At 54.7% G+C, this 10622-nt stretch overlaps 1 protein-coding gene across 1 annotated transcript in view; it reads left to right on the top strand.

Annotated features, from left to right (window-relative positions):
- The first annotated feature begins 3017 nt into the window (after positions 1-3017).
- Positions 3018-10622, top strand: part of LOC136302772 (tetraspanin-15-like) — a 28648-nt gene continuing 21043 nt past the window's right edge. Inside the window, exons 1-2 of the mRNA XM_066206301.1 lie at positions 3018-3909; positions 7918-8103. Of these exons, the coding sequence (XP_066062398.1) occupies positions 3829-3909; positions 7918-8103 (267 nt within the window). The 5' untranslated portion in view covers positions 3018-3828. The remainder of the gene's footprint in view (positions 3910-7917; positions 8104-10622) is intronic.

The raw sequence follows: 10622 nt of genomic DNA, 5'->3' as shown, positions 1-10622 counted from the left end.
GAGGTTCCGGCTCCTCCAGGCACCCCGGCCGAGGGCTGGAGCCCGAAATTCGGGCATGAGGAGCACCGGGAGCAGGTCCAGGCTCTGCCTCCTCCCCGCATCCCAAAATCCCCCTTGGAATTGGCGTTTCCCTGGAATTTCGGCCGGGATCAAACCAGCGCAGGTGGTTCTATCCGGGATTTGAACCCGCGTGTGGCAGCTGGGTGGGGTTTGCCATTGTTTTCCCCCTCCTCTTTCCTCCTCTTCCTCCTCCTCCCTCCTCCTCCTCCTCCTCCTCCTCCTCCTCCTCCTCCTCCTCCTCTCCTCTTCCTCTTCCTCCTCCTCCTCTTCCTCTCTTCCTCCTCTTCCTCTTCCCAGGGTTCCTTTGGGATTTGAAGCCCCCCCCCAACGCCGAGCCTGGATTTGGGATTTGGAGCCGCCCCCAGCCGGGCACGCGGAGGGTTTTGCAGCCCGAAACTGGGAGTTTTTCCCAAAGCCAGGTTGGTTTTAATTTTTTTTTAATTTTTTTTTGTTTGTTTGTTTGGTTTTTTTTTGTGGTTTTGTTTTTTTAATTTTTTTTTTTTTTTTTTTTTTTTTTTTTTTTTGGCACTCAGCGGGTGAAATCTCCGGTTTGGCAGGTTGGGATTTGTCTCCCTGAGAATCCCCGGAGGAAGGAAAACACCCCGGGGGGAGTTAAAGGACTTCAAGGATTTAATCCTTTCCTTGGGGTGGGATTTTAGAAGCCTCCTGAATTGAACCCCCAGCCCGCACTCGGGAGCTGCTGGATCCCGCATTTTCCCTTTTCCCCCGCCTTCCCTTTTTTCCCCTCTTTTCCTCCCCCTTTTTTCCCCTTTCCCTCCCATTTTTTCCCTTTTTCCCCCTTTTTTTCCCTTTTCCCCCCTTTTTTTCCATTTTCCCCCCTTTTTTTCCCTTTTTCCCCCCTTTTTTCCCTTTTTCCCCCTTTTTTTCCCTTTTTTCCCCCCTTTCTCTCCTTTTTCCCCTTCTCCCCTTTTTTTTCCCCTTTCTCTCCCTTTTCCCCCCTTTTCCCCCTTTTTCCCCTTTCTCCCCTTTTTTCCCCCCTTTTCTCCCCTTTTTTCCCTTTTCCTTCCCTTTTTTTCCCCTTTCTCTCCCTTTTTCCCCTTTTCTCTCCCTTTTTTCCCCTTTTCTCTCCCTTTTTTTCCCCTTTCTCTCCCTTTTTCCCCTTTTCCCCCCTTTTTCCCCTTTTCTCCCCTTTTCCCCCTTTCTCTCCCTTATCCCCCCTTTCTCCACTTTTTTCCCCCTTATTCCCCCTTTTCCCCCTTTTTCCCCCTTTTTCTCCCCTTTTTCCCCTTTTCCCCTTTTCCCCTTTTTCCCCATTTTTTCCCCTTTTTTTCCCCTTTCTCCCCTTTTCACCCTTTCTCCCCCTTTCCCCCTTTCTCCCTTTTCCCCCTTTCTCCCCTTTTCCCCCTTCTCCCCTTTCTCCCCTCTTTCTCCCCTTTTCCCCCTTTCTCTCCCTTTCCCCCTTTTCCTTTTCCCTTTCCCCCCACCCACGGTCACTGATTCATCCCCGGGATCGATGCCCTGTTAATGATTAAATCCCCATAAATCCCGCAGCTGCAGCAGCGCTTCCAACCGGGAAAAAAAAAAAAAAAAAACCCACACCCGAACAAACCAGGAATAAACCCCGGGCTGCTGCACCTCCTGCCCCAGCGGCAAAGGGCCGAATGCACAAACCGGGATTTTGGATCGATCCCATCGCTTCTCCCCGGGCCTGTCCGGCAGGCCCTGCCCGTTAAAAGGAATAAAGGGAATGAACGGACCATTCCCGCTCGGTTTCTGCTTCTTCATCCCCGGGGATGGAAAGGGAGAATTTCCGCTGCCGGAACGGCGTCTCCCTCTCCGGGTGGGGAAAGCAAAGGGAATTCGATTTTAATTCCTCGGGGAAAAAAAAAAGAAAAAAAAAAAAAAGAAAAAGAAAAAAAAAAGGATAAAAAAAGGGATTTTAGGAGCTCTCGGCTCCCGGTGAAGGGAATTTTACCGCTGGGTTGGGAGGGAGGTTCAACATCATCACCGGGTCAACGCCCTGATGGGCGATTGTTGGAACGACCGAAAAATACAAACGGGAATTCAAGTTGAGGAGTTTCTGAGGGGGGAATAAAATCCTTGCGGCCGTTCCTGATTTCCACGCGGGAATTCTCCCGGCCCCGGGGCTGAGGGCCGGCGGAATTCAGCCCCGTGGGAGGAACATTCCTCCTTTGTGGGGGGCGCCGATAAACGGGGTCTGCTGCCTGCTTTGGGGTTTCTCTGCTTTGGGGTTTCCCCGGTTTGGGGTTTCTCTGGTTTGGGGTTTCCCTGGTTTGGGGTTTCCCTGGTTTGGGGTTTCCCTGGTTTGGGGTTTCCCTGGTTTGGGGTTTCTCTGGTTTGGGGTTTCCCTGGTTTGGGGTTTCTCTGCTTTGGGGTTTCTCTGGTTTGGGGTTTCCCCGGTTTGGGGTTTCCCCGGTTTGGGGTTTCCCCGGTTTGGGGTTTCCCCGGTTTGGGGTTTCCCCGGTTTGGGGTTTCCCTGGTTTGGGGTTTCCCTGGTTTGGGGTTTCCCTGGTTTGGGGTTTCTCTGGTTTGGGGTTTCTCTGGTTTGGGGTTTCTCTGCTTTGGGGTTTCCCCGGTTTGGGGTTTCCCCGGTTTGGGGTTTCCCCGGTTTGGGGTTTCTCTGGTTTGGGGTTTCCCTGGTTTGGGGTTTCTCTGCTTTGGGGTTTCCCCGGTTTGGGGTTTCCCCGGTTTGGGGTTTCTCTGGTTTGGGGTTTCCCCTGGTTTGAGTTTTCCCTGGTTTGGGGTTTCTCTGGTTTGGGTTTTCTCTGGTTTGGGGTTTCCCTGGTTTGAGTTTTCTCTGCTTTGGGGTTTCCCTGGTTTGGGGTTTCCCCGGTTTGGGGTTTCCCGGTTTGGGGTTTCCCCAGTTTGGGGTTTCCCCGGTTTGAGGTTTCCCTGGTTTGGGGTTTCCCTGGTTTGGGGTCTCCCCATGGCCAGAGCCCCCCTTTCACTGGGGTCTCTCTTTGACCAGGGTCTCCCCTTTGTTGGGGTCCCCCTTTCGCTGAGGTCTCCATCGTTGGGGTCTCCCCTTGACCAGGATCTTCCCTTCAATAAAAGGGTCTCCCTTTTTTGGGGTCTCCCCTTTTTTGGGGTCTCCCCTTTTTTGGGGTCCCCCAAATTCCCGGGAAACTCCTCAGTTCAGCCAAGCTCGGCGCTTTAGGAGAGAACTTTCCTTTACTTGGGGGAGTGCAGCTTTGGCTCCGCGTTTTTCGAAGCGACGACGACAAAATAATAAAAGAAATTCGAGGGGGATCAAAAAAAAAACCTCAAAAAAAAAAAAATCTGAAGGGATTCAAAAGATCAAAACCGGAGTGGGATCTGAACAATCAAAATTCGAGGCAAAGTAAAAAAAAAAAAAAAAAAATCCGAGGGGCTGAAAAAGATCAAGATCTGAGGGGATCCAAAAAGATCAAAATCCCTGCGGGAATAAGAAAAATGAAAAGCCGAGGGGATCTAAAAGATCAAAACCCCAGGGGCTCAAAAAAAAAAAAAAATATCCCAGGGGGCTCAAAAGATCAAAATCCGAGGGAATCCAGAGAAATTCCAGCGCCCTGCGCGCCTCGCAGGGGGCTCAGGATTCCTCAATTCCTCCCGAAGCTGCAAGACCCAGACCCGTGAAATCCCGGGACAATCCCTGATGGAAAGAAACCCCCCAATCTCCACGGCGGGCGAGAATTCCCGGCCGGGAGCCTGCAAAGGGTTAAGGCGGCTCCTGGCGGGCGGAAACCGGCCAAGTTCAAACTCCCCGCACCAATTCCAGCCGGGAACGAGCCGGGAAGAGGCGCGGGCATGGCCCGGACCTGCCGCGATTCCCACTTTTATTACTACGGCGTCAAATTCGCGCTCTCCGCCTACGCCACGCTCTTCTCGGTACGTTCTTCGCCCGATTTTTCCCCATTTTCTCCCCCCCCTCCCCCCCCCCCCCGTGTTTTCCCAGGTTTCCCCGCGTTTTTCCATGGTTTTGGGGGGTTTTTTCCACCTTTCCCCACCCGCCAGGGCTGGATTTGGCTTTTCCAGCCGCTTTCGCTTTCCTGGGTCCCAAATTCCCCTTTCCCAAAGCCCCAAATCCTTGAGGAAAAGCCGCGGTGCCTCGCAGCGCCCGGGGCCGGCTCCGAACTGGGCGATCTGGGCTCCGAACTGGGCGATTTGGGCTCCGAACTGGGCGATTTGGGTTCCGAACTGGGCGATTTGGGTTCCGAACTGGGCGATTTGGGTTCCGAACTGGGCGATTTGGGTTCCAAACTGGGCGATTTGGGCTCCAAACTGGGCGATTTGGGTTCCAAACTGGGCGATTTGGGTTCCGAACTGGGCGATTTGGGCTCCGAACTGGGCGATTTGGGTTCCAAACTGGGCGATTTGGGCTCCAAACTGGGCGATTTGGGTTCCAAACTGGGCGATTTGGGTTCCGAACTGGGCGATTTGGGTTCCAAACTGGGCGATTTGGGTTCCAAACTGGGCGATTTGGGTTCCAAACTGGGCGATTTGGGCTCCGAACTGGGCGATTTGGGTTCCAAACTGGGCGATTTGGGCTCCGAACTGGGCGATTTGGGTTCCAAACTGGGCGATTTGGGTTCTGAACTGGGCGATTTGGGTTCTGAACTGGGCGATTTGGGCTCCAAACTGGGCGATTTGGGTTCCGAACTGGGCGATTTTGGGGTGAGCCGGTGGGTTTTGGGGATTTTCCAAGCGCATCCACACTCCCCCGTCATTCCTTTTGTGCAGCGAGTCCCGTTCGGAGAAGGCAAAAAAAAAAGAGAAAATCCCATTTATTTTTTTTTTTGACCTCCCCAGTTTCCCCCCGGAGACATCGAGGGGGTTTGAGCCACCGGGTGTGGGGGTTTTTTTTTTTTTTGGAAAAAAATCAAAACCAAGCGATTTTTGGGAGGAGTTGAACCCCTGAACTCTGCTCGGGGCGGGATTTCCCCGCACCTGGGAGGTGCAAACACCTGCGGGAGAGGGGAGGGGGAAACCCGCGAGTTCCGCCCGTTCTCGGGGGCTCTTTTTGGGGGTTTTGATTTTGCCCCGTTCTGGCTTTATTCCCAAATCTTTCCTGCCCAGGGTGAACTAACCCCGGGCCGGGGCTGATTTTCCAGGTGGGAGCACAGAAATTCCGGCGCAGGTGCCCGGAAATGGTTTTCCTTTCGATTTTGGTTTTTGACCCGTCAATGAGCTCCGCCCAAGCCCCCAAATCGCCAAAATTTGGTGCTTTTTTTTGGGAATATCTCCCGGATTTCCCAGGCTCTGTGGGCTGGGAAAGCTCCAGACCTCCGTGACATTCCCAGAAACCCCCAAAATTCCAGATTTCTCCCACATTTCTGGCTCAGGTCGGAGGTTTGGGTGTGACTTGTGCAATATTCCAAACAAATCCGGGGGGAAATCCCGAGGTTTGGGTTCCCAAGGAGCCGGCCCCACTGGGTTTGGGGTTTCCCAAAGGTTTTGGGGGTGTTGAAGGAACTGCGGGATTTTCCTCCTGTTTCCACGTCGGGAGTCGTGGCTGAACCCTGGGACAATTCCCAGATTTTGGGGGGGAAGTTTGGGAGAGCTCCATGGAGAATCCAGCCGCCAGAGGCTCGGGTTTGTCCCAAACACGGGAAAACAACCCCCAAAAATAAAACCCCACTTTGGAGGGCTCCAACCCCTCCCGCCTCCACCCGTGGGATGTTCCCAGGCGGGAATTCTGCTCAGGGAATCCGCGGGAATTGTGCAGCTCCTTTCAGCCTGACCTAATTGCGGCCTCATTTGCATAATCGCAGCCCAATTAATTCCGAGAACCCTCCGGGCCTCGTTAACCCCATGGACGGGCCGGGGTTGTTCCCGGGATGGTTTGTTTGGGTTTGGTTTTTTTTTTTTTTTTTTTCCCGATAAAACCAGGATTTTGTAGGAATTCCCTTTAGACATTTTGACTCCTTGGAATAAAATCCCGAGGGATGAGGGTTGGGTTGGTGCCCGTCGAGCTTTGGGCTGGAGGATTCCCGGTTTTCCAGCTGAGGGGGTGTCCCAGCCTGTGGAAAACGGGATTTTGAGCCGGTGGATCCTTTCCAGGGATTTCATTACAGCCGGGAAAATCCGGGAAGGAGCCTGGGATGAGCCGGAGAGCGGCTTTAAACCAGGGAACTGGGGGTTGGTTTCAATCCGGCGGAGGAAAGATTTGGGATTTGCTGTTCCCCAAAGCCCCTCTCCTTCCCTTTCCTTGGAAAAACCAGAAATGTAAAAAAGAAATAGGGAAAATTCTTTCCCCACAAAACGGAGAGCGGATGTTTCAACCGACCCAGCTAAAAATTGGGATTCTGACGCTCCCTCTGGGAATTAAAAAAATGGCAATTCCCGGTTTTTTCCTCTGGAAAAGGCCATTCCCAGCATTCCCTACGGAGGAGCTCACGGCTCTGTGAGAGCTTTTCCCAGTTCCCAGTTCCCATTTCCCAATTCCCAGTTCCCAATTCCCAATTCCCAGTTCCCACCTGAGCTCGGGATGAGACGGGAGCTCCTCCCGCCCCAGAGCCGGGGGTTAATTATTCCCAATTCCTTAATTGCTCCTCTCCCAATCCCACGACTCCGGCACAGGGAATTCCGCCGGGATGGGGCCCGAGCTGAGTTTAAATCCAGCCAGGAATGTTCTGGATCCCTGGAATTGTCCAAGGCCAGGCTGGAACATCCCGGGAGGGATTTGAGCCCTTCTCCATCCCAACCCATTCCGGGATTCTCCGAGAGCTCAGGAATTCAGCTGGATCCACTCGGAATTTCCACGGGAAATGAGAGGGGCGAACCCATCCCATGAAATCCGGGGAAAGGAAAACCTTGGGATGAAGGACCCGCAGTGCCCCGAGGCAGCCTCGGGAATTCCACGCCCTTTCCGTTTTCCAAGGATTCTCATCCCTGGAAAATCCTGTCTGGGATCCCTGGATGGATCCGGGTGGATCCATCACCGCGGGACATTCCCGGCGTGGGGAATATCCCGGTTTCCCGTTTTCCCAGGCAGAGCAGGGGCAGCCCGGAGCTCCTGGGCTGTGGAACATTCCGGGGCTCTGGGGGTTTTCCTTGGATGTCTCCCGCCTGGCCCTCTCCCTTGGAGAGTTTTTTCCCCACCTCAAATCCCGAAAATCCTGAAAACCCTGGAAATCCCCAAAACCCTGAAACTCCTCAAACTGTCCAAACATCCCAGAAACCTCTGAAAAATCCCCAAACCCCCCGAAAATCTCAAACCCCTCAAAAATCCCCAAAACCCTGAAAAATCCCAAACCCCTGAAAAATCCCAAACCCCTGAAAATCCCAAACCCCTGAAAATCCCAAACCCCTGAAAATCCCAAACCCCTGAAAATCCCAAACCCTGAAAATCCCAAACCCCTGAAAAATCCCAAACCCCTGAAAAATCCCAAACCCTGAAAAATCCCAAACCCCTGAAAATCCCAAACCCTGAAAAATCCCAAACCCTGAAAAATCCCAAACCCTGAAAAATCCCCAAACCCTGAAAACCTTCAACCCCCCCCCCAAATCCTGAAAACTCTGAAAATCCCCCAAAACCCGAAAATCCTGAAAATCCCCAAACCCTCAAAAATCCCCAAAACCCTGAAAAATCCCCAAAACCCTGGAAAATCCCAAAACCCCTGAAAATTCCCCCCCAAAACCCTGAAAAAAATCCCCCAAAACCCTGAAAACCCCCCAAAACCCTGGAAAAACCCCCAAAACCCTGGAAAAACCCCCCAAAACCCTGGAAAAACCCCCAAAACCCTGGAAAAATCCCCCAAAACCCTGGAAAAAATCCCCCAAAACCCTGGAAAAACCCCCCAAAACCCTGGAAAAACCCCCAAAACCCTGGAAAAATCCCCCAAAACCCCTGGCAAACCCCCCCAACCCCTCCGACCCCCGCCCATCCCGCCGCAGATCCTGGGCCTGCTGATCCTGAGCGTCGGGATTTACGCCGAGGTGGAGCGGCAGCGCCACAAGACCCTGGAAGGGATTTTCCTGGCTCCGGCCGTGCTGCTGCTCCTGCTGGGAATCTCCGTGTTCCTGGTGTCCTTCGTGGGAATGCTCGGCAGCCTCCGCGACAACCGCACCCTGCTCAGGATGGTGAGGACGGCCGGCGGCTCCAGGAGGGAATTCCGTGGATTCGGAGTCACCTCCGTGGTTTGGGGATCTCCAGGAGGGAATTCCGTGGATTCGGAGTCACCTCCGTGGTTTGGGGATCCCAGGGAGGGAATTCCGTGGATTCGAGTCACCTCCATGGTTTGGGGATCCCAGGGAGGGAATTCCGTGGATTCGGAGTCACCTCCGTGGTTTGGGGATCCCAGGGAGGGAATTCCGTGGATTCGGAGTCACCTCCGTGGTTTGGGGATCTCCAGGAGGGAATTCCGTGGATTCGGAGTCACCTCCGTGGTTTGGGGGTCTCCAGGAGGGAATTCCGTGGATTCGAGTCACCTCCATGGTTTGGGGATCCCAGGGAGGGAATTCCGTGGATTCGGAGTCACCTCCGTGGTTTGGGGGTCTCCAGGAGGGAATTCCGTGGATTCGGAGTCACCTCCGTGGTTTGGGGGTCTCCAGGAGGGAATTCCGTGGATTCGGAGTCACCTCCGTGGTTTGGGGGTCTCCAGGAGGGAATTCCGTGGATTCGGAGTCACCTCCGTGGTTTGGGGATCTCCAGGAGGGAATTCCGTGGATTCGGAGTCACCTCCGTGGTTTGGGGATCCCAGGGAGGGAATTCCGTGGATTCCCAGTCAAAACCCTGACTGGGGAGGTCTCCAGGAGGGAATTCCGTGGATTCGGAGTCACCTCCGTGGTTTGGGGGTCTCCAGGAGGGAATTCCGTGGATTCGGAGTCACCTCCGTGGTTTGGGGGTCTCCAGGAGGGAATTCCGTGGATTCGGAGTCACCTCCGTGGTTTGGGGGTCTCCAGGAGGGAATTCCGTGGATTCGGAGTCACCTCCGTGGTTTGGGGGTCTCCAGGAGGGAATTCCGTGGATTCGGAGTCACCTCCGTGGTTTGGGGGTCCCAGGGAGGGAATTCCCTGGATTCGGAGTCACCTCCGTGGTTTGGGGATCCCAGGGAGGGAATTCCGTGGATTCGGAGTCACCTCCGTGGTTTGGGGGTCTCCAGGAGGGAATTCCGTGGATTCGGAGTCACCTCCGTGGTTTGGGGATCCCAGGGAGGGAATTCCGTGGATTCCCAGTCAAAACCCTGACTGGGGAGGTCTCCAGGAGGGAATTCCGTGGATTCGGAGTCACCTCCGTGGTTTGGGGATCTCCAGGAGGGAATTCCGTGGATTCGGAGTCACCTCCGTGGTTTGGGGATCCCAGGGAGGGAATTCCGTGGATTCCCAGTCAAAACCCTGACTGGGGAGGTCTCCAGGAGGGAATTCCGTGGATTCGGAGTCACCTCCGTGGTTTGGGGATCCCAGGGAGGGAATTCCGTGGATTCGGAGTCACCTCCGTGGTTTGGGGGTCTCCAGGAGGGAATTCCGTGGATTCGGAGTCACCTCCGTGGTTTGGGGATCTCCAGGAGGGAATTCCGTGGATTCGGAGTCACCTCCGTGGTTTGGGGATCCCAGGGAGGGAATTCCGTGGATTCGGAGTCACCTCCGTGGTTTGGGGATCTCCAGGAGGGAATTCCGTGGATTCGGAGTCACCTCCGTGGTTTGGGGATCCCAGGGAGGGAATTCCGTGGATTTGGAGTCACTTCCGTGGTTTGGGGATCCCAGGGAGGGAATTCCGTGGATTCGGAGTCACCTCCGTGGTTTGGGGGTCTCCAGGAGGGAATTCCGTGGATTCGGAGTCACCTCCGTGGTTTGGGGGTCCCAGGGAGGGAATTCCGTGGATTCGGAGTCACCTCCGTGGTTTGGGGGTCTCCAGGAGGGAATTCCGTGGATTCGGAGTCACCTCCGTGGTTTGGGGATCTCCAGGAGGGAATTCCGTGGATTCGGAGTCACCTCCGTGGTTTGGGGATCCCAGGGAGGGAATTCCGTGGATTCGGAGTCACCTCCGTGGTTTGGGGATCCCAGGGAGGGAATTCCGTGGATTCGGAGTCACCTCCGTGGTTTGGGGATCTCCAGGAGGGAATTCCGTGGATCCAGAGTCACCTCCGGGATTTGGGGATCCCAGGGAGGGAATTCCGTGGATTTGGAGTCACCTCCGTGGTTTGGGGATCCCAGGGAGGGAATTCCGTGGATCCAGAGTCACCTCCGGGATTTGGGAATCCCAGGGAGGGAATTCCATGGATCCGGAGTCACCTCTGTGGTTTGGGGATCTCCAGGAGGGAATTCCCTGGATTCGGAGTCACCTTCCGTGGTTTGGGGATCCCAGGGAGGGAATTCCCTGGATTCGGAGTCACCTTCCGTGGTTTGGGGATCCCAGGGAGGGAATTCCGTGGATTCGGAGTCACCTCCGGGATTTGGGGATCCCAGGGAGGGAATTCCATGGATCCAGAGTCACCTCTGTGGTTTGGGGATCCCAGGGAGGGAATTCCATGGATCCAGAGTCACCTCCGGGATTTGGGAATCCCAGGGAGGGAATTCCATGGATCCGGAGTCACCTCTGTGGTTTGGGGGTCCCAGGGAGGGAATTCCCTGGATTCGGAGTCACCTCCGTGGTTTGGGGA

The sequence above is a fragment of the Chamaea fasciata genome, unplaced genomic scaffold (assembly GCF_029207755.1).
Source record: "Chamaea fasciata isolate MVZ Bird 193981 ecotype frontalis unplaced genomic scaffold, bChaFas1.0.hap1 SCAF_30, whole genome shotgun sequence".
NCBI classification, from domain to species: Eukaryota; Metazoa; Chordata; class Aves; order Passeriformes; family Sylviidae; genus Chamaea; species Chamaea fasciata.
This window is presented reverse-complemented; position numbering and strand designations above follow the sequence as displayed.